Genomic DNA, 27985 nt, shown 5'->3' on the forward strand with positions numbered 1-27985 from the left:
ATTCATGGGTGGATGTAATGACTCACTGTAAACACAAAGGCACATTTACAATTTTAGTTGTTTTCAGATTCAAAACAGGTTCATTTCTGGTTCTTATTTGATTTGGTGAAAACCTCAGCAGATCTAAAAAATACAATAGACTGGAACTTTCTAGACAGCCATACTACATAAGTTCTTCAGTGGGATGCAATAATCACCTGCCCAAAGCCCCATGTTAATGCCTCAGCTGTACTTCTGCATGCACAAAGAACCCTGAGTTTTTCCATGCACACATTTCTTGCTCACTAATCATTCCCTGCTCTGAGAAACATCCAGCAATGTCTAATGATGCAGCTGAGACCTAACCAGTGCTGCCAACGAACTCCAGTAGCTCTTTTGACTATTCTCTAGGGTTTTTTTTGTTTTTTGTTTTTTTTAACAAGAGACATGGAATAGACAGCAGGCTACATCAATGGCTTTGCTGTGGTGCTGCAATCCTGCTACTGTCTTTCTCAAGGATCCTTCAGTCTTCCAATAAATGATGAACAACATGTTCCTGCACGCATGATGGTGAAGAGAATACAGAGACAGAAATATCAAATGTTAGGATTAGTTTGACAAATTCTTTCTGTCCCTTGAAAAGACTTTATTTATAGCAGCGCGGGTCATGATCATGAAGAGGTTGAAACAAATTGAGTCCTAAAATGTACAGATTAGACGAGGCTATCAGATGTGAAACTCAAAACCAAAGCCCAAACATTAACCAAACAATTTAAAGCTAATCCATATCTTCAGCACTCTATTTTAGTTAATTAGGACACACTCAGGAAAATAATTGAGCAGCAGTAACAAGTCATTTTATTATCTGTAAAAGGAGTTTTAGGACTTAATCAAATTGCCTCTTGTGTGAATGAAAAGAAGTCTTTCTGAAGTTTCGTAAGTTTTTTTTCCCCAGTAGAATCACCTGTTTCCACCTATTCCAGAAAGATATACACACTGATTGTAGAACAACTTTGCCTATAACTGCAACATAAATCTTTCGTTGTTAAGACAATGCGTTTCTGTACTTTCCCTCATTCAGTGTCTTTAGGACAGAGCTCAATAAATAAATTCCCCAAATTTGCCAATAGCTTTCTTCTTATCTAACGTCTTATCTAGACTAGTGCAAAAGTGGTGCTGAAGAAGAAAGCTGAAGTTTTCTGGCTGTCCTTAATATTTTAAGCAGATAAGATTTAACACTTCAACTAGATTGAGTAGCTGGTGATGGGCAAACACACTTTCTGCTGTCAGAACTCACCACAGACAACTGAAATTCGCCAAACAAAGCTGTTACTCAAAAATATGGCAGAAGTTTAGAAGTACAATTTTGACACAGCTTGGCTTCCATTAACTAAAATCATTATGACTTCTTATCCACTATTCAAGAATCCTGCCTTTTCTCCTTTCTTTTCAGAAATAAAAACCATATCATTGTTTATTCTTTTTTTTTATTTTTACATCAGGTTTGCTACTAAATGTGCAATGTTTTTTAAGACGTCTAGCTTACGTGTTTCCATCTTTGAAATGGCTCAAAACACTGACAAAGAGGTTTCTTGGTGACAGTCAGGGATTCCACATTATGAAGTACAATTGAATGCTTCACTGGCACACATTCAGTTCATTAAAGATGAAGGACAGTGTGGCAAGTATTTTTAAAAAACTGTGTTTTTTCTTTTCTCCTCAGTATAAAACTGAGGAAAAACTATTCCAAACTTGCAAGGAGAAGAAATAAGAATTACCCCATAACCATCAACTCTGCACTTCTGCACAAAGTTATTACTTTTCAAGGAAATGTGGGAAGTTTCTCCTGGAAAGAATTAAGCTATATGATCTGGAATTTAAATCAAAAAAATATGTGCACGTTAGTATCAAGGGAGTAGTCCATAGTTGCTACACAGCCTTAACACCACACCCTCCCTCCTGCAAAGATGGAATATCTGTTTAAAGGTGAACATACCTCCCTAATATCTGCACGTATTCCTTTATGAAGGATACTTATGTTTACTAACAGAAGCAACACAATCTGCCAGCAGATTACAGAACTTAAAGGTCACTTTCCATATTTGCTTTTATAACAAATTATATATTTAAGAATTGATAGAGGATTCCATAAAGCCCCTGAAGAATTTCAACATATAATTCCCCTCAGTTTTCAGAGGGAGTTTAATGGCCTGATGTACTTCATAGAATTTCCTCCAAAATACGCAAACATTGCCATGACAACCCTGGTTCAAAAGAAGAAAGAATGAAAATAATTACAAAACACAGAAGGAAAATCAGGAGACTGTGGTTATTTGAACTAACTTCACTTGCATGACCTTTCTGGGGAGGAGGAATTTGCATATGCAGAAATAAAAGTCTACTTATCAAAAGACAATTGTAGTTCTACTTCATTTCTCATGTGAATTTTAAATCTCTCTGCTATACTTAATTTTAGGAAAGGTTGAAATCGCCCAAGCAACAGGTTTCACACAAGGTAAAAAGGTGCAAGTGTCACACTGAGGTGAAAGCAAGAAAGACTGTATGAGAAACAGTATGCAATGTAAGGAAGAACATCACCAAAATAAGAGATCCTAAATTTCAATCTATGTGAAACCAGTCAAGGGATCAAAATTTTAATTGGATATAACAAGTTAGGAGAATTCAGCAGAACATGACAAGGAAATCACCTTACCTTGTTCACAGATTCTTTTGGTGAGAGAACCCTCGTCTTGAAAATAAATAATGCGCTTCTGCACAATACTGGCTCTACAAAAAAAAGAAAGATTGAAATACATTTATTGCTTAAAGCAAGAAGAAAGTGCATGAGAAAGTAGCAAAAGGACAGAACTGGACTGCTAAAACCTAGGCATACTTTCTTATTTTGACAATACACATAGTAGTAAAGCTCGGATTTTTAATTTTATTTTTTTATTTTTATCAACTTGCATTTGAATTGCATTACATTTTGCAGAGACTTGGGTTGTTGTTATCTTCACAGAAATGATCACAGTTACGTGGTGAGGATCTGAGGATCTGTGCATTTGAAATGCATAATGGTCTACTGAATATTTAATAAATCAAATCTTACATTAAAGTACTGAAATTATAATCAGTTTCAGAAAATCGCACAGCTAAATTAAGCAGCAGTTTGTAGGCAATTCCATTACATTCTGAGCAAATAAATACTTCTGATACATTACAGAAATTCAGTACAAATATAATCTTTAAAAAGTTTTTTCCTCCATCTCTGGAGGCACTCGAGGTCAGGCTGGATAGGGCTTTGTGCAGCCTGATCTGGTCAGGGGAGACAAGGGGGTTGAAAATGAATGGCCTTTAAGGCCCCTTCCAACTCAAACCATGAAGTTAAGGTACAGAGCTAGCATAAGCTAAAGTCTTCAAAAGTAATTCAAAGGTTCCAAGAGAAAGGGCACTTTAATTCAATCTAGAATTAAGACATAGAGTTCAAACAAAATGCAGTTTCATAAGCCTCACTTTCAAGGCAGGTAAGGGAAAAGAGTTGTTGAATCAGCAAATAGTACAGGGAAAAACAATTAGTGTGCAACTTTTTAAAATAAAAAAATAAAGATGGAATTGTACACATTAATTTTTTAAAATATCCCATCTGAGAGATCACAAGCAGAGTTTTCTGTCAAGTATCTTCAAATCAGTAAAATACTGTGTTCTTCTTGCAGACTAGTGTCCAACACAGAGCAAATATCATAAACAATGATCAGCTGAAGCAGCTCAAGTGACCCCCTTCCAGCCCTACTCAAATTTAATTAGGTTCTTATGCCATTTTATAATTATAAAATTTAATTTACATGTAAACTTTGTGGTTTTGCTGTTAGAAAATAGTTACAATTGGGTTAAATTCATGAGCATTCTTTGTACAGAGTTTCCTGAGGAGAACCTGAGCTTTCCTCTTTGTTTAGTAGTATGGGAGCACATTCTTCTGACAACCCTTTATACCATCCCTTGAATACCATTATCATGAATTTAACACAGCAGCTCTTGCTCCGGTATAATGGCAAGCAGTTAATAAGAAGGTCCAGTCAGGGACATAAAATTCTAAACAGTGAGAGTCAGACTCTTGTCTTACCTCAGCTTTACAGTCAACGTGATCTCTCTCGAGAGATTTTTCACTTCTAACTACTGAAGTAAGAAGAAAAATCACTGCGTATGCTTAGAAGTGTTGCTGAAGTTAAGTCTGCTTCCTATGACTGTGTCCCACCCCACAAGTTATCAAAAACTAGGTGCAGCTTTACTGTGCTTTTCTTTCCAAGACACAAGCTCACATTAGGACAGGACGGAATACTTCATTTCACACATAACCCCCCCAGTACAATAACTGAATTTTGTAAACCTCTTAAAGCTAGATCAAGCTGGGAGGGGTACAGAAAACTACAGATTGTTTTTCCTTAATAAGTTGGCATCTCATAAAGGCAGATGTAGTAAAGGACCATACAGGCAACAACCAAGGCTCTGAAAAAAGCAGCGTGAAACGAAGAATGGAGCAGATCCTCCTGAAGGCCCTACTAAGGCAGATGGAAAATAAAGATGAGGTGATTGGTGGTAAGCAACACGGCTTCACCAAGGGTAAATTGTATCTGACAAATGTGGTGGCCCTTCATGAGGGAGTTACAGCGTCAGTGGATAAAGGAGGAGCAACTGACTTCATCGACCTTGACTTGTGCAAAGCGTTTGACGCTGTCCTGTGCAACATCCCAGTTGACAAATTGGACAAAAATGGATTCGATAGATGGACAGCTGTAAAAGAAATCAGCTGGATGGTCACACTCAGAGAGTTGAGGTCAACAGCTCAATGTCCAAGTAGAGACCAGCAATGAGTGGCACTCCTCAGGGATCACTGCTGGGACCCGTGTTATTTAATATCTTTGTAGGAGACATGGACAGTGGGATCAAGTGCATCCTCAGAAAGTTTGCAGGTGACACCAAGTTAAGTGGTGTAGCTGATATGCAAGAAGGAAGGGATGCCATCCAGAGGGACCTGGATAGGCTTGAAAGGTGCCAACCTCATGAAGTTCAGCAAGGCCAAGAGCAAGGTCCTGAACTTGGGCTGGGGCAATCCCAAGCAGAAATACAGGCTGGGAGGAGAATGGCTTGAGAGCAGCCCTGAGGAGAAGGATTAAGGGTGCAGGATGATGAAAGACTTGACATGAGATGTTAACGTATACTTGCATTCCAGAAGTCCAACCAGACTCATTCCTCAACTTGATGTAACAGCACCTACTTCAAGCAGGTGATGGACTAAATGAATTTCTAAATTATCCTATGACCCCATGCCTTAAATAACATTTTAAAGAACAAGCTTTTCAAAGCTTACTGTCTAAAAGCACCCACACTTAAAAGCTAAACAAGCAAGAAATCAGCTTTCCGGTGAAGGAGCACCCAAATCTGCAGATAGAAAATATTGAGTATTTTATTTCATAAAGTTATTTTAGAAATAAAATGGAAATTGTTTGAAGCCTGAAGATTACTTATTTTATTCATTTTGCTGCAATTAGTTCATCAGTGTGAAACATCATGGGAACAGTTCCTTTTCTAACAACAAAAGCTTCTCAACTTTCTGAGTTGCTGTCTCTTCAGCTGGGTTTGAATATATATATGGAGCTAATAATCCAAATTAAGCCAATGGGAGTTTTGTTGCCAACTTTAGCTGAAAAGGGACTGATATATTAGATGGCTGCATAAATACCCAAAGCAGGCACACAACATTACATACAGTCAGATGGAAATGGTATTAAATCACCTTTGAAACATCCACTGTTTTAAGAATCATTTTCTAGACTGGAGACTGATTAAATGATCTACAAAAGTATATTTGCCTTCTTTTTATCACTATTTTTATTTATCTTACTATTATTTTGACATAACTTTGATTCCTCAATAAAAGTTCTGATTTTGACTAAAGATGGAGTTTGGTAAGCTGACAACAACTGCTTCAAAATGGAATGGCTGGCTTTTACAGAGAAACAAGAAAGCTCTTAAGAATTTACACAAGATACACATCTGCTTAGTCTATGCAAATCATTGCTGGTATTTCTATCATCCAGTGCTGTCTGACCTTTTTTGGAAAGGGAAATATGATTGCTTTCCCCTACACGTTAGCAGATTTAAGGAGACTTCTTCTAATTGAGGCGTTTCTCTCTCTGACTACCAGCAAAATCATCTCTATAAAATGGGAAAAGGGAAAACAGCTCTTCCATTGACACAGAGTACCAATGAATAAGAAAGAGAAAGTAAACAAATACGTCTCCGAAATCTTCTCTAGCTCTCACTGTCCTCAAATGATGCTTTCCAGTAATTGTTAAAGCTTTTGCATCACATGAGAAAAATTATATGCATAATAAGTAAATCATTTCCTTTTATTTCCATTCAGCAGCACCTATTTTTATTTCAAAAACAAATGTTACTCTTTCACTCCGTTGTGTAGTTCTCTCAGCAAAATCAAGGAATGTCTGGCAGTTCGTAATATATTTGTTTTAGCAATACGACTTCGTAACATTGACAGATTGGATACAAGTAGGCCAGTCTTTGTTCTGTCTTATTATTCAGAACACATCTCAGCACGAGGAGGATGAGACCCGCCCTAAGAGACTTCCCTGGAGTGAAGGCCCTCTCCAGCACAGCTCCGCAACTATGCCGTCCTGCTGGGAAAACTCTACTAAAGTCATGTAAATTGCATTTGGGATATTAACAAACACAGAATACCACGAGCCATAAAAATTCAAAGCAGCCTTGGGGGGTATGTTGCAACTCATACCAAAATTTTTTTTTTTTTTTTTTTTTTTTTTTTTTTTTTTACTTTTTCCGTAGATATAGCTTTAGATCACCATCCTTAATCCTTTGTCAAATCAAATAATCTTCAAGAGTCTCAGTGGGTGTAATGATGTGACAAAGGAAGCAAGAAAGAGGATCTACGAGAATTATTCCTATGACATTTTCAAACTTGCATCAAAAGCATTAAGTACAATATTAGAGATACATTTTAGTAAAACAGATTTTGCCAGAGCTGCTGAATATACACCATAAGTTTACACTTTTTCTATCTCTATTGCAGTTCTTAAAAACCATATGCTTCCTTACAAGAAATGTTCCTCCAATGAAACACATGGAATCTGCAGAGTCTAGCAAGTGAAGAAGCAGCGAGTGTGATACCCAGGACATTCCCTCACCGGTAACAAACCACAGTTCCCTTTCCAAGGATTTTCTTTTTTTTCCCCCAAGGTAAACATCCACACTACTTTTGTGAGTGTTATTTTTTGCTTGTTTGTTTGTTTTTGGCTCTGTATTATCACAGCTACAAATACAGCAGTTGCTAATATGGGGTAACCTTTTTTGTTTTTACACGTGGGAAGAGAACTACTGGTGACATTCTTGTATTGCCAGAGGTTGCAGACCATGGCTGTGAGGAAAATCAGTGCTCCAGAGTGTGTGATAACAGGGAAGAATACACTTTAGCCCACTTAATAGAAAAATAAGTTGGGTAGTTTAGGAAAAAAGAAGTACCAGGAAAACCCACTGATATTGAAAAATAATAATAAAATCCTACACTGCAGACAAGAAACTTTGTCTGCTCAATATTATGAGTTTACTTTGTCTTCCCCTTCCAGCCAAAGCTATTTTCTTCAATTATTCCATTCTTTACTGAGTTAATTACATCACTGTAAGTTCTTTCCCACCTCAGAAAGCAACCAAGAACTATATTTTACATATTTTAACCAAGAACTATAAATTATACTTAACAAGATGTTTAATGAGGCTTCAAAATAATATTCAGTCTCACTAAAGAAAAAGCTCTACCTACACCAAAAACTATTTTTGCCATCAATCATCACTGACAAGGGTCAGCACTCATCTAAAATTATTTCTAGATATTTAATTTAGAAAACTTAGGAGTTACCACACGTGTGGGTTTTTTTTTTTTAAGTTTGTTTTTTAAACTGGATGCTCTTAACATAGTTTGAGCAAACCAACCAGACCTGATATTTGATGTAATATTAATGTCAAGTGTCTCACTTTTCCCACATTTACAATTCTGCATATGATGATTGTCTTTTCTCCAGTAGATTAATCAGCTGATAGAACAACAAAAGCTGCTTACTTCTAAAAAAACATATTCAGTGAATACATATATATATAAGAATATCCCTCTTCAGTTTTATTTTTAACCATTTCACCCACACTACCAGAAAAAGATTACAGCAAAACTACATAGCAAGAACCAAGCACTGTAAAGTCACCCTACAAACATATTCTAGGTTCACAATCCTTTCATTTGTCCTTAACATCATACTCAGGTACACCACATGATCACATGTGGAAGCTCACTGACTGCAGGGCTGATCTGGACATCATACAACAAAAAACTCAAGGGAAAACACAGCTGTATATGCTGCAATGCTGTATTTGTTCTCAGAAAATTTATCTGTTCTTTACTTGAATGCTCACAGGACATAAATATTGAATCTCCAATCTTCAGAATAAGAAGTCATAGTGACAAAATCATTTCTGACATGTATGCTACACCACTTACTTGCAAGGTTTTTTTTAAAAAAAAAAAAGAAAGAAAAAAAGAAAAAAGAAAAAAGGAAAATACCAAAAGATGAAATAATGAGTTTGTCCTGGTCTTCTGAGTAAGCTTCATCTTTCTTAAAACCTATTGCTATTTATAGGCTGTATTTTCACCTCATATTTTGCTATTCACAAAGTTCTTGCAGCAGGCATCATTTTGAACTTCAAAAGCAAGCATTACTAACTGCACCACAAAGAAAAGTCAGATAGTATTGAATAGGACTGGTTAGTTGGAGGATATATCTTGTAATTCTAAGTGCTAATCCTGTACAGCAGATAGAGGCAACGTACCAAAAGTAGGAGTACGATTTCTATCAAGCTAAGAAGCCCAGTGCTACTCTACCTGACAGCTATTTTCACTAAGCTAACTTGCAGTAAGATCTGATGCACAGCACTGTGCATTAACTAACCAATCCTTATATCGAAATGATAGTAGGACACATCAAACCCATGTCAAGCATGGTTTTATTTTTGCTCTAGAAGTACATGTGACCTGTATAATGCTCATCTAACCTGCACAGGGAACTCAAAGACTTCTGGACACTGAAAAGAAGCAAAGAGAGAAAAGAAAATCACATTCCCACCTTCAGGGCTGGCAGCTTGTTCCACCTACCGTGAGAGGAAGAAGACCAACTACATTATGATGTTAAAGCAAACAAACTACTGCAAAACTGCTGTGCTTTAAACTCTTCCACATGTCACTCCTCACCAGTCCTCACTTCAAAAAATTTTTCACCATTACTGCTTGACCTCTGTTGATTTTGTCACTAATGGCACGGTATAATATGCACGTGTAACCCATCAAAATATTCCTACACATACTTCCCTTCTCTCTGGACCTCCCCTTTGCCCACTCCAGGCTGGGGGATTAAATATGTTATTTTGTTTTTGTTATTATTCTGGCTTTTAGTATTGCAGTAACAAAGCAAAATAAGTAAAAATTAAACACACCCATGAGTGCCCAGTTAACAAAGATTGAAAAAAATTTCAAGGCTTTAGAAAAATTGTTATAAACCTTCAATATTCTCAGAGGGCTCAGGAAAAAAGCAAATGAGAAGATACTAACAAAATATCAGAGCTGTCAATTCTCCAGCCATTGTTTTAGAGGAGGTCTGCACTAGCAATACACCAAAGATACACTACAATGACTAAATCATTTGCTTGTACAGACAAGAATTGTATGTCAAGAGTAATATCCTAATCCAGTCTCCTTCCTTGTAAAATAGTGAATTCTAGGTATTCAGTTGCAGAAATCCAGTTAGAACTCATTTATTTGATGCCTTCCAAGTTCAGAAAAATAATCTACTCAGTTTAGCTCACCGGAGTCTGAAGATTAAAGCACCACAATGAATGATACATTAATATCCACTGAAATTAAGCATTAATTGATATTAAAGCACTTAGTAAAGACTTCTTAAGAGGCACTTAAAAGTTATAAATGTATACATCTAGAGAAGTTTAATTCTGATGTGGCTCCAAATAACACTTGAGGTTAAGTCTGACACCCCAAATCCACTGTAACCGGATCTGGAACCACCAGGAGAAACAGACTTGCCATGTCCTTCCTGCAGCTGAGACAGCAACTTCAGCTTTCAAGAACGAATACCTTTAAAAATTTAGTCTCTTCTAGCTCAGTTCTAGCTTAGCTTCGCTAACATTTTCCGTGACAGCTGAGACTGAAGCCCACTGACCAGTCAGACACCTGATGCCAGGAGATACTGGCTGCTTACACTGGAAGACAGGTGTGCACAGAAAAGAAAGAAAAGAATGAAACAATATAAATAGGAGGGTCAGGATCTGCAACCTTTCCACCTTCACCATTCTGAAGGAAGAGTATGTGGGAAGAAAGCATTTTCAAAATGTACTTATATAATAGCAGAAAGACTATGCCACTCATGTGACACATAATTATCAAAGAATTATCACATTAATCCATGAAATGACTCTACACAACTAAGGAGGTTTTCACCTGGCTCTTCCTCGTACTTTTTGTTCAAAACCTGTTACAACAAACCTGCAGCCAAGAACAGTGTTAGGGCAGCATCTAGCTTACAGTTTTTCTTGTCAGGGGTAGGGAGGTAAGATAGCTGGAGTAAGGATTTGAAGCAAATATTGTTGCTAAATGTTGGTACATAAATCGTTGGAGAATGCAGCAGCAGGGAGCCCATACAGAGGCATTCGGTTCTCCCTAATTCAGTTCCAAGCGTGCCAAATTCAACATATCCTTTTCACGTCTGATTAGCTGCTGCACCAGTAGCAGTTTTTTCTGCAGTACTTTCAAAGAACAAGCTGGTCCAAGTCATCTATAAATACATAAACGTATTAATAGCAGAGCTGCATTACTCAGCTTATAACTGGGAATACTTAGCAACTATTTGGACAATACAAAAACCAAACGTTCACACCTACTGTTTTTCTGTTGCGATCCAAATAGATGCCTTTTCCAAAGTTTACTCTAAAAGAATCACTGACAGAAGACACGGAGCTCCCAACATTCCTACTGCTCTACAGATATTAACAAACCACAGATTAACCTCAGAAACCTTCAGTAATCTGATCTCTTTAACTGTGCTCTAATCAATATGAGAGCAGAAGGTCAATACCCAGTCATTTACAACAACACTACACGCAGGATTGAGGAAGATTTTATAGGATTTCAGCAGAAAATTACAGCCCAAATTGTGTTTGGTTCGCTAACGAAATTTCAGTGTATGGATGGCAATGGTGTTAAAGGGCACACATGGCTTGAATTTGAATAGGACAACATAGAAAGAACACCTCAAAAGCAGGTCAGCTCAGCAGGGATAGCAGTAATCCCTGAAATTTAAACACTCAAAACTGGCTGTGATTTCACTTGATGCAGATTATTGTATGAAGGGTACAGGATGCTGGACACCTGACCAGGTAGGAGAGGATAAGAGGTTGGGCAAGAGAGTTCATTTTGACAAAGGACTGGTGCAAGGGAAATTTAAAAGCAGGGGAATTACCATGGAGATCAGCTGCAAATAAGACATCCAAAATCTCAAAGGAGCACAAGTAGTGAAGCTGAAAAGGGTGATAAGGCAGAATCAGCAGCTGAAGGGGAAGCAGACCTGGGATAGAGCAGGAGATCAAGGAAAGTAGGCACAAATGGAGGTGCTCCTTCAGATGTGTGTATGAGAAATAAGTAAACTGATAATGTTTTTGAGATCATTATCCAAAGCAGTGCAACTTAAACTTTTTCAACAGTGTGTGTAGATTTGAAAGCTGAAGCAAAGTGAACAATAAATCTGACCTTCATTCTCAGATTTTTGTGGGTTTGGGTTTTTCTTTTTTTAGGTTTATGTGTGCGTGATTTTTTATTAATTTTCTTTTTTCTAATGATTGACAGTCACTTGCTTCTAACATACATTTAAAAAGAAAAGGAGACAGAAAAACCACACTTTGAAAACTGAAAGCACATGGTTTAGATACACTGATGCTGAGTTCGTTCTGAAAATCTAGGTGTGTGCTGCAACCTTATTTTGCTGCTAATTGTGAGACGACCTTCTGTTGAGAACTGATCTTATTTCTATCAAAATCAATTTCACTTAATTAGATGAGAAGCACAGCCTTAATTCCTTCCAAGTAGCCTCTGAAAACTAGAAAATAAGGATATCACTTTTAACTTTATTATTGCTGAGTGAAGTGTTTTCCTGATCCAGTAAATGAAGAAAACACTTGTCTGAGTATATCTGAAATTTGCCTCCTCTTCACGAGTCTGGCTTTACTTTATTTACTGGCCTAAACATTTCTGGCACCTTGTAAGTAGAGCTATGGGTGGCAGGAATATAGATTACTACTATAAAACTGACAAGAATGAAGAGCTATGTGTGTTTCTTCATTATGTTGAAAATGGTGCTTTGCCTATGATTTATTCATAAAATCTAGATAAGGAATACTAACAGACAATTTATCTAAAGTAACAAAAGAATTTCTTCATGAACTTTCATGAAATGGTGGCAGCACCTCCGCAGTGCAGAGCATTTTTCTACTTTGTATATAAGTTCTTTGCCTCATCATAAACATAAGTTGCTTCAAAAGTAATGCCTCCTATTTAGTTCCATGGAAAGTACAACAGATACAAAGAACATAATAGCACTATTCAATAGACCAAATTCTCAGCTACAAAACACATTTTTCAATGTAATCACCACCACTAGCTATGCATTTTCACCAGTGATGAGCAAGAGCCTGCATGCTGTGCTCATAACAATCTGCACCAGTGGAGGTGACCCAGTGTCCCAATCACCACTGCTGAAATGCACCACCCCCACCTTACCATGTTCACATCCATCCACTGGTTGCCCTCTACAAACATTCAGCAAGTGTCAACAAACGATGAGTGCAAATTTTTCACACGTGCAGGAATTCAATGCCACCCTTCTGCTTCATCCACACTTCCATGTCTGACTCCATTCTGTCAGACTGCCCCTCTGCTGCCATCTGTCACACAGCAACCAAATGGAACAGTACACTGACGAGGGCTCAAGCTCTACTGCCATCCCACCATCATCCACCTCTGATGTTGTGGACCAGCATCATAAAACAGGAGGCATTACTTGTGGAGCAGCACTCAATTTATTTCAGGAAACAACTGCAAGGCAATTGCAGCAAAGGAGAGTAGTTCCCCAGCCCGCCTCCCTCCACTTGCAGAACAAGTGTATATTGAACCTTTGGAAAGAAATGTATGGGAAGCAGCACTACAGTAGGTCATCTGTAGGACTTAACTTGTTGGATCACATTCAAGGAATCACCAGGCAACATACACTGCACAGCAAACAAGTGCTAAGTTCGCTCCCCTCCAAGAGAGACGATTCCTTCTTTAGACACAGGACCCTATGTCCACAAGTCTATCATTTCTGCAGCAAAAGAGAACCCAGAAACCATTAACAAAGACAAATATGCTTTCTGGTGCACTGCCAGGCTTTACACCACATTCTGCCAGGGCAGCGAACTGGCCGATTAACAAATCCAATTCTGTGGGGAAGCAGTGCAGAAAGCATTCAGCTCACTACAGTTGGGATAGCAGAGATACTTAATGCATGTCTAATGAAGCAGAAAAGAGAAAAAGTGAGTATCTAATTACTGCAAAGGAGAAAAAGGAATGGTTCACCCATTTATTGGGGGAATTTGATATTTAAATCCTTTCACAAATTCCTTCCAAAGACTGTCAGACCAGGTGAGTGGAAAGACAAGAATCGATTCAACAGTCCATTTACACAAGAAACAATTTCTTTTCTAGGTGGTTTCTTCCTTTTATCTTTTCAGACGAATTACAATAAATGCAGCTGCTTCTTTAAGAAAACTGATCAGAATTGATGCTGTGGTGCTTCACATGAAAAAAACAGTCAAGATAAACACTATGTCCAGGCTCCAAGACCCTCATTTATACAATACCTTACTCTTGGCGAGTCCTCAGTTAATACTTTTCAAATCCACGAGAAGTTAAACACTATGCACTATAAGTAAGGATAGCAGCATCTGACACTGTTAACTCAGATATTTGCCTTTCATACAAACATATCACTGTGCTTCAAGTTTTAACTGCTAAACGAATTACACAAAACTGCAGTATTTTTCTTTAGGCATGCAGGCAATTAAGCAAACCCAGAAAGCTGAAAGAATTTTGCTAACAGAGATTTTCATATCACATTATCACACCCAATATACTTTTGTTTAACAGCAGGTTTACTTACACGCTCTCACAGAAACTAGTCTTAAAATCCGTGAAAAGATTACATTAAAAGAGGAGCCAATGACCAGCAAGATGTGCCATTTTCATGACTACTTTACCCCAGGTTTATTAACATCTAAGAAATGCTGAGGGTTGTGGGATTAACACCATTATGCTGTTAATTTATTTAACTCTTTCCTGGGCCTGCAGACATTTTGAACAAGGGAGGATCTCACCAAGGTATTCTGTCTCACATTACATGAACATTTTTTCACAACAGGCACACGCTGCACAAAATCACTGAAGAAAAGAAAATTTAAAGAAAAATGTTAAGAAAATTTAAAAAGGACTGCACGTTACTTAGCCTTTCCATTATCCAATTTCCTCATTACTGGACCCAACTTGTCCTTCACTTTCGATGATGTGAAATGAAAACTCCCAGCGTTATGTTTGTACGACCTGGGCCTCAGTGGTCCCCAGTTTTATTAAACAAACAAACCAACCCACCTGTTTCCCTGTAAACAGTAGAAGTAATGGGACATTTTAATCCATAAATAAAAAATGCGTTTTAAAAATGGCATTCCATTTATTTTCAAGTAGACTACTGAGCATAATACCTTCAGCTTCTAACATTATAAACAAACCATTTCTTTAACATGAGTTATGCATTGAGAAAGCTTAATTTCAGTTCATGTAATTAAAAAAGCAGATTTAAAGCATTCAATCAAAATTTGTAAAAATGCTTCTGATGTCTTCAACAGAGCCTCTGTTTTATGTTTTGAAAGGAAATCAAATTATGACTATTATTATGACTACGATTATTTCTATTCCTTCCTTCCTTTGTCTCCCCTAAAAAAATTGACAATGGTATTGAAGTCAAATTAAACATCTGTTTGTAAAATAAACCAGAGTAGTACTGACAGCTGCTGCAGAATGCCAAATGATTTACAGCTGCCGGGTTCCTAAATTAACAATGGCTTTAATTTACCAGCAGCAAACAATAAGAAAATAGTGGTAAAAAGTTCCTCCCACTACTTAAAAATTATGAAGACACAGAATATTAGAGACTGAGCCAGAAAGAATTCTGAATTTCCTGCTTTATCTTCCTATTTACTGGAAAAAAAAATTCAGACCAAATCAAATTGCAGTGCAAGATACTTTCGAGAGCTTCCCTGCATACATGTGATATTCCTCTTGCATCTCCACTCCGAGATACAGAAATGGATATAATACTTCTTATAGGGTTTATTCTTCTTCAGCACAGATTTTGTCAATTACGTAACACTCCTGAATAAAAACATTTTCTTGATTTCTCATACATCTTTCTAGATCTTTATATATATGGATACATCAAGCTAGCAGACTTCTCAAAATGTTATGAAAGATACATATCAATTACATCAGATTTAGACAGCATGAATTTTTAGACTACAGTCAAATATGTAAAATGAATGATTATTTTTACATGCTTAGAACTCAAGAGTTTCAAGGTCAGTGAGATTGTGCATATATCATTATTTTCATTAATAATGTGAATGATGGAATAGAGTTCCATCTGGCTGCAGACAGCATCAAGCTGTAGCTGATTAAAATGCAAAGCAGTTCATAAATCTGAGGAATTCTGAAAAAGCAGTAATTAAATAATGCTAAATGCAAAGACCTGGTTTTAGATAAGAGTAATTATTTGCACAAAGACAGGAAGGAAAATGTCAGTGAGACAGAAGCATTTGATATCAGAATGAAGGTGTTCTAGTGGATGAGATGCACACAAGTAAGCGTTCCTCTTAAAAAAATAAAAAGCCCACACTGTGAAAGTGCCTTATGACTTTGTGAAGTCATATGAGGTATCTGCAGGATTACAACGCTCACACGTGGGTACCACAAGTAGAGACTCTGATTTAGAGAAAGACAAGCATTTGCAATAAAATGCACCACAACACTCAAGGACAAAAACTGCATACACATTTTGAAGGTGCAATGTTAAGTACTTAAAAGCACTACCATTCATAATAAAACCTTCCTGTATTACTCCTACCCCCAGAGGGAAGGTGCTGACCCTCTCCTTGCTGCACACACAGCACGCAGACAGCGAGCTGCCAGCCCTACTGCAGCCCCATCCCCACTCGGACCTCTGAGACCTCTCACAACACAAAAGACCGGGCAGGACAAGGAAAAGCAGCCAGGCACCTCTGTACAATGCCAGCTCCAAGTCCAGCATGATAGTATTGCAAGCACCTTCACCAGCTGGACATGGTAACATCTGCGCTGAAACCTGAGAAAATAAATTACATAACCACAGCAGCATCTACAGATTTGTGGTTGCAGGATGTCCCATCACTTACATAGCCCAGCTGAAAGAGGAAGCCCTTACTAACCTTTATTTCTCCACCTAATAGCAAGGGGATATACCTTCTCCACCAGCGTTCAGCTGCAGTGAAGCCAGCTACTAACCCACTGCATCACTGGCTCTGTGGATGTAAGAACTAACAGTCACAGTACTACAAGCTTCACAACTGCTTCTGCAAATAAGCCCCCTGTACACCAACAACTGAAGAAATGCAATCAAATTCTCACACAGGGCCATTTCCAGAACGATCACTACCTATATAAGACAGCTGCTAGCAAACATACGTGAGGCAGGAAGCTGAATATTATATCCAAGGAGCAGACCCAAACAATAGTGCTGAAGCATGAGAGCTTTGCTACAACATCACAGCTATCTGAAATATTTTGTCCATACATACACTGCTATACTAAATCTATTTTATTTGGAAGATTGCAGTTCTTGGAAATTATTCTATTCTGTTAACCATACTGAATGCCACCAATTATTAGCACGACTAAAAACAAAGAAAACTTCATATAATGAAAAACAAACTAAAACAAACTAAACCAAGTTCTGTTTTCCTCAAAAATTGTAAAATATTCCCCTGGACATGGTTCAGAAAATATTTCCAGAAATGAACAGAAGAGAGATTATGACAAATACAGTGGATTTTTACAAGTAGCAATGTTAATAAGCAATATTTACAGGCTTTGGATTTTAATCTGATGATTGCCTAGGCAGAAATAAGTTTATAGTATCAATAAGTAAGCAAGAATTTCTGTTAAATTTACCATACAGATCACATCCATTACCTGAGAAGTTGATTATTGTATGAGCCAATCACAAAAATGTTTGTTGGTTTTTTTTTCTAAATAGCAATGGAATATAACTTATCAGCACGTGGCCAATATTTATTACATTAACCACTGACCTCAGATTTAGTGAAAACCATCAGTTCCTGCAGGAGGAAAGTTAATTACCATGTAGCAGTACTCTTTTCATGAGACCTACAGCAACTGACAGATTTAATCAATGTGGATGTTAACAAGATTCTCATGTACCATGAAATTTTAATATGTAACAAAATATTTACAAAATGTTCTTCCCTCTTGCTTTATATCACAGAATTCTACAAGCGCTTGCAGAAAACTATTTTCCTCTGCTTTGTCCATTAATTACGTGGCCCAACCTTTACTTACTCATTGAGGGATGTAAGAGCCCCCTGGGCAGAGGCACTTTCTCTTGAGTTGTGCCTAGAAATCTGGGGCAAGCATTAGTCTGAAAGAGGTGATGGCATCACAGCCAGTAAATTTTGAACATTTATCATCCTTTCTGTCAGTGGGGTATATTACTTACTGAAATCCGCATTTAAGATTTTCCTCGATCAACTGGATAAACTTCCATTAGCTGTTTTTGTCGCAGATGAAACAGCTGATGCCTGAAAATTATTCATCTTCTCTTAGTTTGAAATGTGTGAAAATGCTGCTCTGAAAAAAATTACAGCATCAAGCTATGACAAAAAATAAGCCATAACTGGACAGAAGCACTGATCCAGGGGATGAAAAGTTCTGCTACTAGTTGTCTAATTTAAAAACAAAAATGTGAATGTATTTCTGTTTTACTTTTGCTGAAAGAATAAATTAAATATGACTATTTACATGTGTGGAAAAGAAGGTTTTGAAAAGAAAAGTAAAAATAAACATCTTCAGACTCATACAAAATACAAAAACAGTCAGAGTTCAAGTCCTCTGTAAATTTATCTACTTCTATGCTATGATATGAACACCACCAGGCTCTGCCACTGCCCAACTGTCAACACAACTGGGTTCTTGATAGTAGACTGAATATAGCACAATATTAGGGTGTTCCAAAGAGATGTCTTTAACCATTGAAGCAAGAAATACGTAACTTCTAAAGCTAGAAGAGATGCTGAGGCAGTCAAAAGAATTCTGATTGCTAAGTAAGATACTAGTGTTCTCTGTTGATTTATGTTTCCATAATGAGTTTGTTCCACACAGCAATAATTTCTATTCAAATACCCCAGTGCTATGACAAGGCTGACTACTCAATTGGACAGTCAGCGAGCATTCCAGTCCCATATGGTGATGGTAAAAATCAGAGCTTAAAATCATGTGCAGTGTCCAATGCCATCCCCAAAGCTATATGCTGTTTCTTACTTTCATCCATCCAGAGAAATCATTTTAAGAGCAGGCTTGCTTTGTGCAATTTGATTTTGACAGCATTCCTAGTATTAATCAAGAAAGGGAAAAGACAGCTTAAAGCTTGAGAGGCTCTCCTGAGCAGCGTCTAACAGCTAAGCAAAGTCTTCTGCCCTGGGATTTCAGCAAGGCTCAAACCTATGCTGGAATCTTTGGAGAAACAGAGGTACAGTGATTGCATTCCAGAAGGATGATTGATAAACTCACAGTTTCAAGAAAGCGGCTGGAAGGATGCGAGCATTTAGGCTAGTTCACTGCCATCACTTAGCAGGGATGAAAAGATGAGGTTAACTGTTCTTGACTGAGCAATTACTGTGTAACAACATATCCTAATACATCTCTCTTTGTGTGTGTGATTTATGTACTACCATTAGAAAAACGTTTTAGAAAGCAAATTAGTGACGATAAACCAAATTTAAGTATATGTTAATTCTCTCTCCTAAACTTTATATTTCACAGTCAGTCAGCATTATACACAGATTTGCTCATGCGAAAAGACTTATCTCTTGCTGAACACAGGAACTACAGATCACTCCTATTCTGTTTCATTTTATGCTTGTGAACAAAATTGATCAAGTGCACCATGCCCAGAAAGCATTAAGATAACTGCTAGCCAAATTGCAGGCTATCAAGTGTTTCTCTCAAAAGGCACCCATCCTTGCTAACCAAGAAAAAGGATGTTCCCAAACCTCAATACCCGTCTAGAAAAAAACTTCTGAGAATATTCTGTACTTAATCATACACATAATAAGCCTAACAAACATTATTCGGCATCAAAACAGTAATAATTTTTTGGTGGATCATTAACATTTAGCTTCTGCCTACATTAAACCAAAGTCCCTAGATCACAATATTGTGAAAAGGGAGAATTATATCCTTACGATTCAGAACAGGCTCCAAAACATGCCCATGCTGCTTTGGGAATTCTAGCAAAAAATGATCACATATCCTCCAAGGACTAAACCAGATATTTATGAAAACGACATTCAGCTCTTCTATGGAATTTTGTGAGAGGTAACCATAAAGAAGGCTAACTGCAAACGTTAATTTAGATATCATCAAAATTTTACATCCAAAAGAAAAAAGATAAACTTTGTTAGCGTCAAAAACACATCAATCAGCGACTTCTATGCATTGCGCCCCGTTTATTCATTTCTGACATCAGCAACTGATAACAAGCATGATTGCTTCATTCCTTCTCCAAAATGCCTTCAGGAGTAGAGAATTTTCTTCCCCTCCGAGGTTAACAAACCAGATACCGGTTAGGGAGCAAGCCTATATTTTTCATATATCTTTATTGAAAATCACCTGAACAACTTTTTTTTTTTTCCCCCACTTTTTTCAGTACATACGCATCTCAGCTACCTGAGATATACTGTAAGCAGGTGCTCACAAAGCTAAAAATGTGTCCTTCCTCCATTAATTTCAATTTATAAGACATTTCTTTTACCAACCCAAAGAGACTGTGGCAACTGGTGCTGGTCAGGTCATCTAAGTTGGCACCTCAATTATTTAATTGGCATTCATGATGAAGATTGTTCTGTAAAGATTTTATGCTGCTGATTTAACTTGTACAATCTTTAAGGCAGTGACAATTTCATACTTCTGTGTATACAACATTAGGACTGCAGTTCCAACTGCAACTTTTTGGACGCTGCTTGAATTTTCTGCCATAATGGACAAAACTAAGTGTAAAAATGAAAGTGTGTTGAAAAACCTGCAGGGCCTGACCAGCAGAGAGGAGAAAGAAGAAATATTTATTGGAATCTCGATAGTTGGTGGTATTTTACTGCATTCCTTTGCTGACAAGCCCCCAAAGAACCATAGTCTCTGATGTTTAAGCTTCCATGAGATAAGTATGGGGCTCGGTTGGTTATCTTGTTGTGTTTTTGTTGGGTGTTTTTTTAGATGATAATCCTATTTAGGATGGTAATTAAAAAAATCCACCAACTTGAGTTGTTACATGTCATTACAGGATTAAAGTTTAAATCACGTCTGTTCGAAAGGAGGCATAAAACATCACCATAGTATGCTACTGAAGAAATGCTTCAAGCGATATTTGTTCTGCAGCTATGAGGGAGGCAGTTCTGAGTGGAAAAACAAAGAGCCTTACTGATAAATAGCTGAAAAATTTTGCATACAAACCTTAACAGACAACCAGTGCGACCATCCAGCAAGCAGCACTCTTCTCATTTTGGCTACTCTAACACACACATGTCCAGAGCTTAAAGAAGTCTGTATGTGCATTCATTTCAGTGGATGTTAAAAGAGGCGATCTTAAAATTACAGCAGGTAGATGTGCACTGCTGAAGGTTTGAGCCCGATCTCCAGGCAGTGTCAGGGGCCAGCTGACCCTCATATCTTTGTGCCAAGGGCAGCACCACAAAGCAGCTTGCTGACCTGTTCAGAAGCCAGCTGCAATTTTAACAACGCCTCTTCCTAAACTGGCCTGAATTACCAGCAGCAGGACTACTGTGACAGCATCCCCTCACAAGCCTAGAGCTGTTTTGTGTCTCTCAAGATATTCCCGGTACTGATAAGGCACAGAAATTCTTTGGTTTACTGCAGGGCACATCTTAGCAATTGCAAAGGCTTACTTATTCCAAACAGAAATTCAAAGCGAGTGAAGAAATCCCAATTGTCTACACATATTTGACCAAAGTGCCCTATTAAATACGACAAGCAAAATCTTAAGAGACAATAATGTTTCTCTGGCAACAACAGACCCCCTTGCAGCTTTCTCCAATAATCTTTGTAGCAGTCCGTGACTTACAGTTTCTACACAGACCTCCATTGATTGCATCTCAACCAAAAGGACACAATCTTGATCTTAAAGCAATCTTTACAGCAGTTTTAGATTTTTAGGTACAATAAATAGAATCATCTAGTTTGGAAAAAGACCTTCAGGATCATAAAATCGTTCGAGTTGGATGGGACACTGAAAGGCCATCTACTCCAACTGTCCTACAATGAACAGGGCGAGCACAGCTAGTTTGGCTGGTCAGAGCCCAGTCCATCCTGACTTTGAATATTACTTGAATGCTGAGTTCAATACACGTAAAAGCACTTACTTCAGAATGACACAGCCCGTACCAGTAGGAGGAGCTGTCCAGAACACCTGGATGCGTGTCCTCCTCCTAGGTGTGCTCTCAGTAACCGCAACGGGACAATTGCTCATGAACTGCGTCTCTTCTTCATCTATGATCTAAGGAATTACAAAGAAAAGAACAGAAAAAGATGAGACATACAGAGCCACTATCTCTGAAATACACATATGTTCTGTCGGCTCCTGCTTTCTTTCAGTGAAATTATTTAGAATGCTCTGCTTAGCACTCTTCTGTAAATATGCACAAAAGTCATTAAAATGAAGAAAGAAAAAAAAAATTGGCTACAGGTGAATTTTTCAGTTATAAGTTAAAAGGTGGTGATCCTTTCTGAGCATGGCTGCAGCTAACCTTATTTGTGGATCTTCACTGCTGGAGTTTCATGTAAACGTTAATGAACTGAAAATATTTAAAGATTAATCGTTTCCAGCTTTTTTTATTAGTAGCAGTATTGCAGCAACTGGTTAGGACAGATGGGACAGAAAGAAAAAGGAAGGATTTTCAGTTTATTTATTTTCATTTTAAACTAACCTTTGTTTAAGCAGTATCATTTCCAAGTATAAAAACTCTCCAGGACAGAACAGATAATACGTGAATCATATTGATCTATAATTGAGAGACCACTATTTAATCCAACCTGCACACAGTTTTACTTTACCAATTGATTGCTGTTCAACAGAAGGATTTAAGTGGTGTAAGTTAACACAAAACCAGAGAGGCTGTAATGAAACTGGTGTTATTCCAAGCATTTTACTCAAAGGTGTCTGTGACAAAATAGCTTTCTTGCAACATATGTGCTTCAAGGACTGTACTTTAAGCCGTCTGTTCATCAGATTCTAAATTCATCAAAAGCTGATTAGTTTTATTTGGAAACAGGCTATGTTGTGACACTGCAAAAATGCTCTTCACACTTACTCTGTGGTCCGCGGTCATCAATGAAGTAAGATTTCCCATGACGTTGGGCCAAGATGAATTATAAACCATACCATTTTGAGAAAGAGCAAGACTCATTTCTAAAGGAGCTTTTCCAGAATTCTTGAACCAACACCACACACTTTTGCCAAATTACATTGAAAAAACAATCTTATTGCTGTAAATATAAATATTTTGACACCAGATACTTATTTACATTATGAAAAAAACAACAATATCTATAGTCTGATCAGATTTGCTTCAGTGGGCAGGCATCCATGCTATTCCACCCAATCGGACAGCCAGAATTCCCAAACTTTTATAGCAGAGCCAAATATAATTTTGGCTTTCTATGACAAAAGAGAGGCACTGACCCAAGGAGTTAATCTAAACTCTATTTAGCCAAATCAATAGGATAATGGTTAGTGAGTTTTAAGTGTAAAGCCATTAATATTCTCCAACTTTTTTAACGCTTCAGAGAATCTGTGTAAACACAACACGTGAAGCTGCTACCATGCTAGACTTTAATCAGCGTGAAGTACTGGGAAGCACGGGACTTAGCATATGCTTAAATTGGTACTGAATCATTTTCTATTTCTACTTAATGCAACCTAATGCACTTAACTTGATTACTAGGAAATCCCTAACCTACAGTTCTGCCTTGGTCATCAACAGTATTCACGCTGCCTGCCTTACTCCTGCAACAGTAAAACAGAGAAATAATACTGTTTGGTTATTTCTCAGAAAGGTTGTCTCATTAAGGTGTGGTCACAGTAAGTGACTTATTCATCTCTCACAGTAAAAATTAAAAATTCTGTGGAATGAAGAATGATTTTATACCACCTTATATAAATGAAAAACCACTAAAAATTGTAATTCATATGACTACAGGATAATTCCTATGAAGGTGCTCTTAGGAGGTCATGTAAGAATTCTCAAGAGACAGTTTTTTTCTAGAAAAACATGACTACTGCAAATTACTGCTGGAGTTACACCAGCGCCACATTCATTGTTCATTGCAAACTGCTGCTGTTCTACCATAACTCACACCCTTGCACAAAAACTTAGAAAACACCTTCAATTCAGGTCAAGGAAGATAAGTCCTTACAGGTAACTGTAAATACTATTGACCAGATAGAAGTCATTCAATGAACCTTTCACTTATATTACTTTTACAACTCTAGTGTAACTCTTGTCTGAAACACACTTCATCGATGAATGTTTCTGGAGAAGTCCAACTGAAATTGGATCTGTGTTCTCAAAGCATAGAGTTGCTATTTTCAGCTAATGAGGATTCAGCTGATTTTACATCGTTCTTCTAGCAGTCATTATAGCAGCCCCATCTGCTATTAAGTGTTAGGTAAATTCTTGACTCTGGGAGAGTCAACCCTGCTTTTCTGCACAACAACGAATGGAATCACAAAGAAAAGTGAAAAACAAACAACAACAAATACAGTTTAAAAAATCCAATAGCTAATGCATAAGGGAGAAGCCATGAGCAACTGTGAATAGTTGTTATATGTAAAATTTCTGTCCACTGCAAAAAAGAGAACTCAAAATACATGACTGAATTTTAGTCATTTGGAGTACATCCATGCAGATTTCTACTGGCAACAAACAAATACAAAAATGCAGACTGCTTTGTATTTCTACAAAACAGCCTACCAAATCCCTAGAACTTAAAAAATTATGAGTTTTTCAAGGAATACGGATGACCAAAATGAAACAAAAGTTCTGACTGCAGCTTAAAACACAGTGCAGGAAGAAGAGGAAGTGGTTAGACCTGAAGGCTACATCACCATTTCCTACATCAGTAACTATTAACGCAAGAATACTTAAGCAGTAGGTGTCTATTGTGGAAAATCTGACCATAAAACAGTAAGGTCCTGAAAAAAAAAGAATTTGAGAAAAAAAATTAGACTGCAGCTTCCTTAATAAACACTTCTAAAGTTGACAGAATACAGTAAAAAGCTCCGAAATTAGACAGAAAAATTCAATATAAGTTGATCTGAGTGGTTTAAAAAATTGCTTTAAAATATTTTTGAAAACTCGGAAGAATTCCCTAGTTTCTAGGAACATAGGGTAAATATTAAGCCATCTCAAAAGTATTTCTTAAAAATATGCAATTTTCCATACCTATGGAGGTTTGATTTTCTGAGTTCCAAGGTGTAACGCAGAAAGTGTTCACCACTTATACAACAGGATTCCAAATGACACAGGATTTTACAGTAGTGGATGATTTTATTGCATTCACATAACATAGCGGAAATAATACAATCCTGGCAAACTTCATGGGGGAAAAAAAAAAACGATATGTACTCTTTGAAAATAATAGAATCCTGATTTTTCTTCTGGAGTCAAGTCAGACCACATATGCATGGAGGAAAAATTGGCAGGAAAAACCACGCAGATTAAATGTAGCATTTGCAAAATTACAGCTTGCTAAACTCTAGGTTATGTGTAATGGGAAGCCTCATATTTTCAGGAATGGACCAGTAAAAAACCTTAAAACTGAAATGAACACTTGGCTTAAGAATCTGTGGTATCAAACCAGGGGTATCTCTGTGACAAATTCTTTTGAATCCATGAATGCAATAACAGTAAGTCTTCACATTCTATTTGCTGGGTGTTTTCTCATTGTTGGGAAACATTATGACTATAATATTATTTGAACAATTATAATATTATATTGAACAATTTATTCCCTCAGGGAAACCAGTGTAAATTCTGATTATCGTCCTGTAGTTAACCTGGATTCAAATGACTGTCACAGAAAGTAGAGTTCAGCTGGCTTGTGTAAATCTACAAACGTGGAAGCAAAGATATTAAGAAAGAGAATTTGCCAGCTCCAACTTCAATCTTGCATTCTTTGCATATTACAAACACTGAAGAATTTGAGGAGTTTTGGGTGTTCCTGAAAAGCAGGACTGGATGAATGCTTAGCTGTTAAACTGAGGAGTGGCTTTCTTTTCTCAAAATTAGAACAATTTCTTGCTGGACGACAGACCTCGCTATTTCCAATTTTCACAAGCTGCTAGTCAAATAAGGTAACTCCCGTGGTAACACTCTCTACAGTTAAATTCACTTGAAAATACACATCTATTAAAAAAAAGTCAAAATGCTTACAACACAAAGAAAGGAATTAACATTGAGTACAAAGGAGATGAAGTTACATAAATCCTCTACTGGCTTGAGTCCGCTATTTAAACCACTGGCCAGGATCTTCTACACCATTCCTTGTTTTATGGATGCATCATCACTTTCCACCCACTGAAACATCTGTGCTCTACTGGAACAACCAAATTTAAGAAATAAGGAAACTTCCAGTTCTACAAAGAAGCATGATGCTAGATAGTCAGATCAAGACTTTGACACAGGAGGAGAAGAAAAAAATAAAGGATAAACATACCTTCCAAGACAAAAATAAATAAATAAATAGTGAGATATTTTAGGGAATTTTTTTCACTTGCTCTTCTCTTTTTCCAACAAAGATTTTAAATATTGCACTCGCTGCAGAAAAAAAAAAAAAAAAAGGCTATGCTGGATGATCAAAAGGATAGACTACTGAAAGAATCCTATCTGAGAATCTTATTAAGCTGTTTCGTAATTATTCACTATCAAGGACTTTGTCATACTACATTGCACATTATTCTTCTGTCTAAATTAACCTACAAGCTATATTACACCTACTGCAGACCCTAGTGTATATTCCAAGGTGCAACTCAAACAGGAGGAGAAAGAAATCAGTTCACTGTGACTAGAACCTGAAACATCATGAAAATAAAGCATTGCAAGTTTCCACGCTAAACAGCCTTTCCTCAGAGATTGCCTATAGGAAGTTTGACAACGATTCCTTCTTCACTTAATTCAATATGTATGAGAAAAATAACATCTATATTGACAGAGACAAGTAACAGTAAACACTTAGCAGATATGAAGTTTGAATGATTCCCAGTTATCTCTGTGTTGTAAAATGTTCAATCCTAAGGCTAATGCTGAAGGCTAAGGCTAATGCACGTCAACTGAAAATGGCCAATCAAGGAAATGCTACGGAAGAAAATCTAGATACAGGAATTTGGCTGTTTCTCAGTTCCCAACAACCCATCTGGCCAGTCACAAAGAGCAGACTCAAAGTTCACGAACAAAGAACTAAACTTTAAATTTTGTTTCCATGAGTTTTTCACCTTAACTGCAACATCAACATTTATATGAAAACAGTTGGGTGAACCATTTTCAGCTACTTTGATTATCAGACTACATTAGTAGTATTTTTGACAGATAATACAGCTTTTCCCAGATAATATCTTACTTCTATAATCCCTAACAGAGAAACTCTATTAGGCATGGATAGCTATCATTATTCTCATGGCTGTAAGTCTCATTTTCTTCTGCCTATAGCTTCAAAAAGAAGCTATTCTGATGAAGAAATTTCCTCTCATTTCTTTTATGAAAAGCTCTTAGCAAACACTAAGATCCAGCAGGGAAAGAGCAAAATCTTTTTGAATAATATTGCTTTATGAAATCCCTTCAAAGATCCTAGTTTCTTAATGCTGCCAACACTATCCATCAATCCTTGTCAGAAACAATGAATTATTTTGTAGACTGAACTTGCTTTTCCCACCTTGGCATGCAGAGGCTGAGAGCACGCCAGGTGACTGCTGTAAACATCAGAGCAGCTGCAGTGCAGGGCTTCGCACCATCACAGTGGGCAAGGAGACTTCCCACCTCATTGGGTACAAAAGCTGTGAGCCGTGCCTTGCTTGACAAATGTCATGCTTTGGGTTCAGCCTATACAGCTTCCTTTACAGCATTTGAAATGTTGTATTAGGATTCTGGGTAAAACAAGAAAAATTTAGTTTTAAAGAAACAAGACTTTTGGCTTACCTTGATGCATAATTTAATCAAGTTAGACCTAAATGTAGAGTAAATTTATGGAGGTATGGGCTATACTTAACAGCTCAGACACACTAACTGGTGTATTTTTTTTTCCATTACATTCAGGTAGTAGCTAGAAGACAGAACTTGTGTTTCAATGAAATCAGAGTTCACTTATAGCTTGCATCTGCAAGCATGAAACAAGTACGTGGAAAATAGGTTAAATTTTGCAAATGATTAGATAAATGCAAATGAAGAA

General features: G+C 37.2%; 1 protein-coding gene across 2 annotated transcripts in view; it reads right to left on the reverse strand.

Moving 5' to 3' along the window:
• SPON1 (spondin 1) overlaps window positions 1–27985 on the reverse strand; it is a 232097-nt gene that overhangs the window by 114194 nt on the left and 89918 nt on the right. For both annotated transcript variants that reach the window (XM_090142074.1, XM_090142073.1), the window contains exons 3-4: window positions 21907–22040; window positions 2693–2766 (exon numbers count right to left, since the gene is read on the reverse strand). In XM_090142074.1, coding sequence (XP_089998200.1) covers window positions 2693–2766; window positions 21907–22013 — 181 coding nt within the window. In that variant the 5' untranslated portion in view covers window positions 22014–22040. The remainder of the gene's footprint in view (window positions 1–2692; window positions 2767–21906; window positions 22041–27985) is intronic.

Source organism: Phasianus colchicus, chromosome 5 (assembly GCF_987193195.1).
Source record: "Phasianus colchicus chromosome 5, bPhaCol1.hap1.1, whole genome shotgun sequence".
NCBI classification, from domain to species: Eukaryota; Metazoa; Chordata; class Aves; order Galliformes; family Phasianidae; genus Phasianus; species Phasianus colchicus.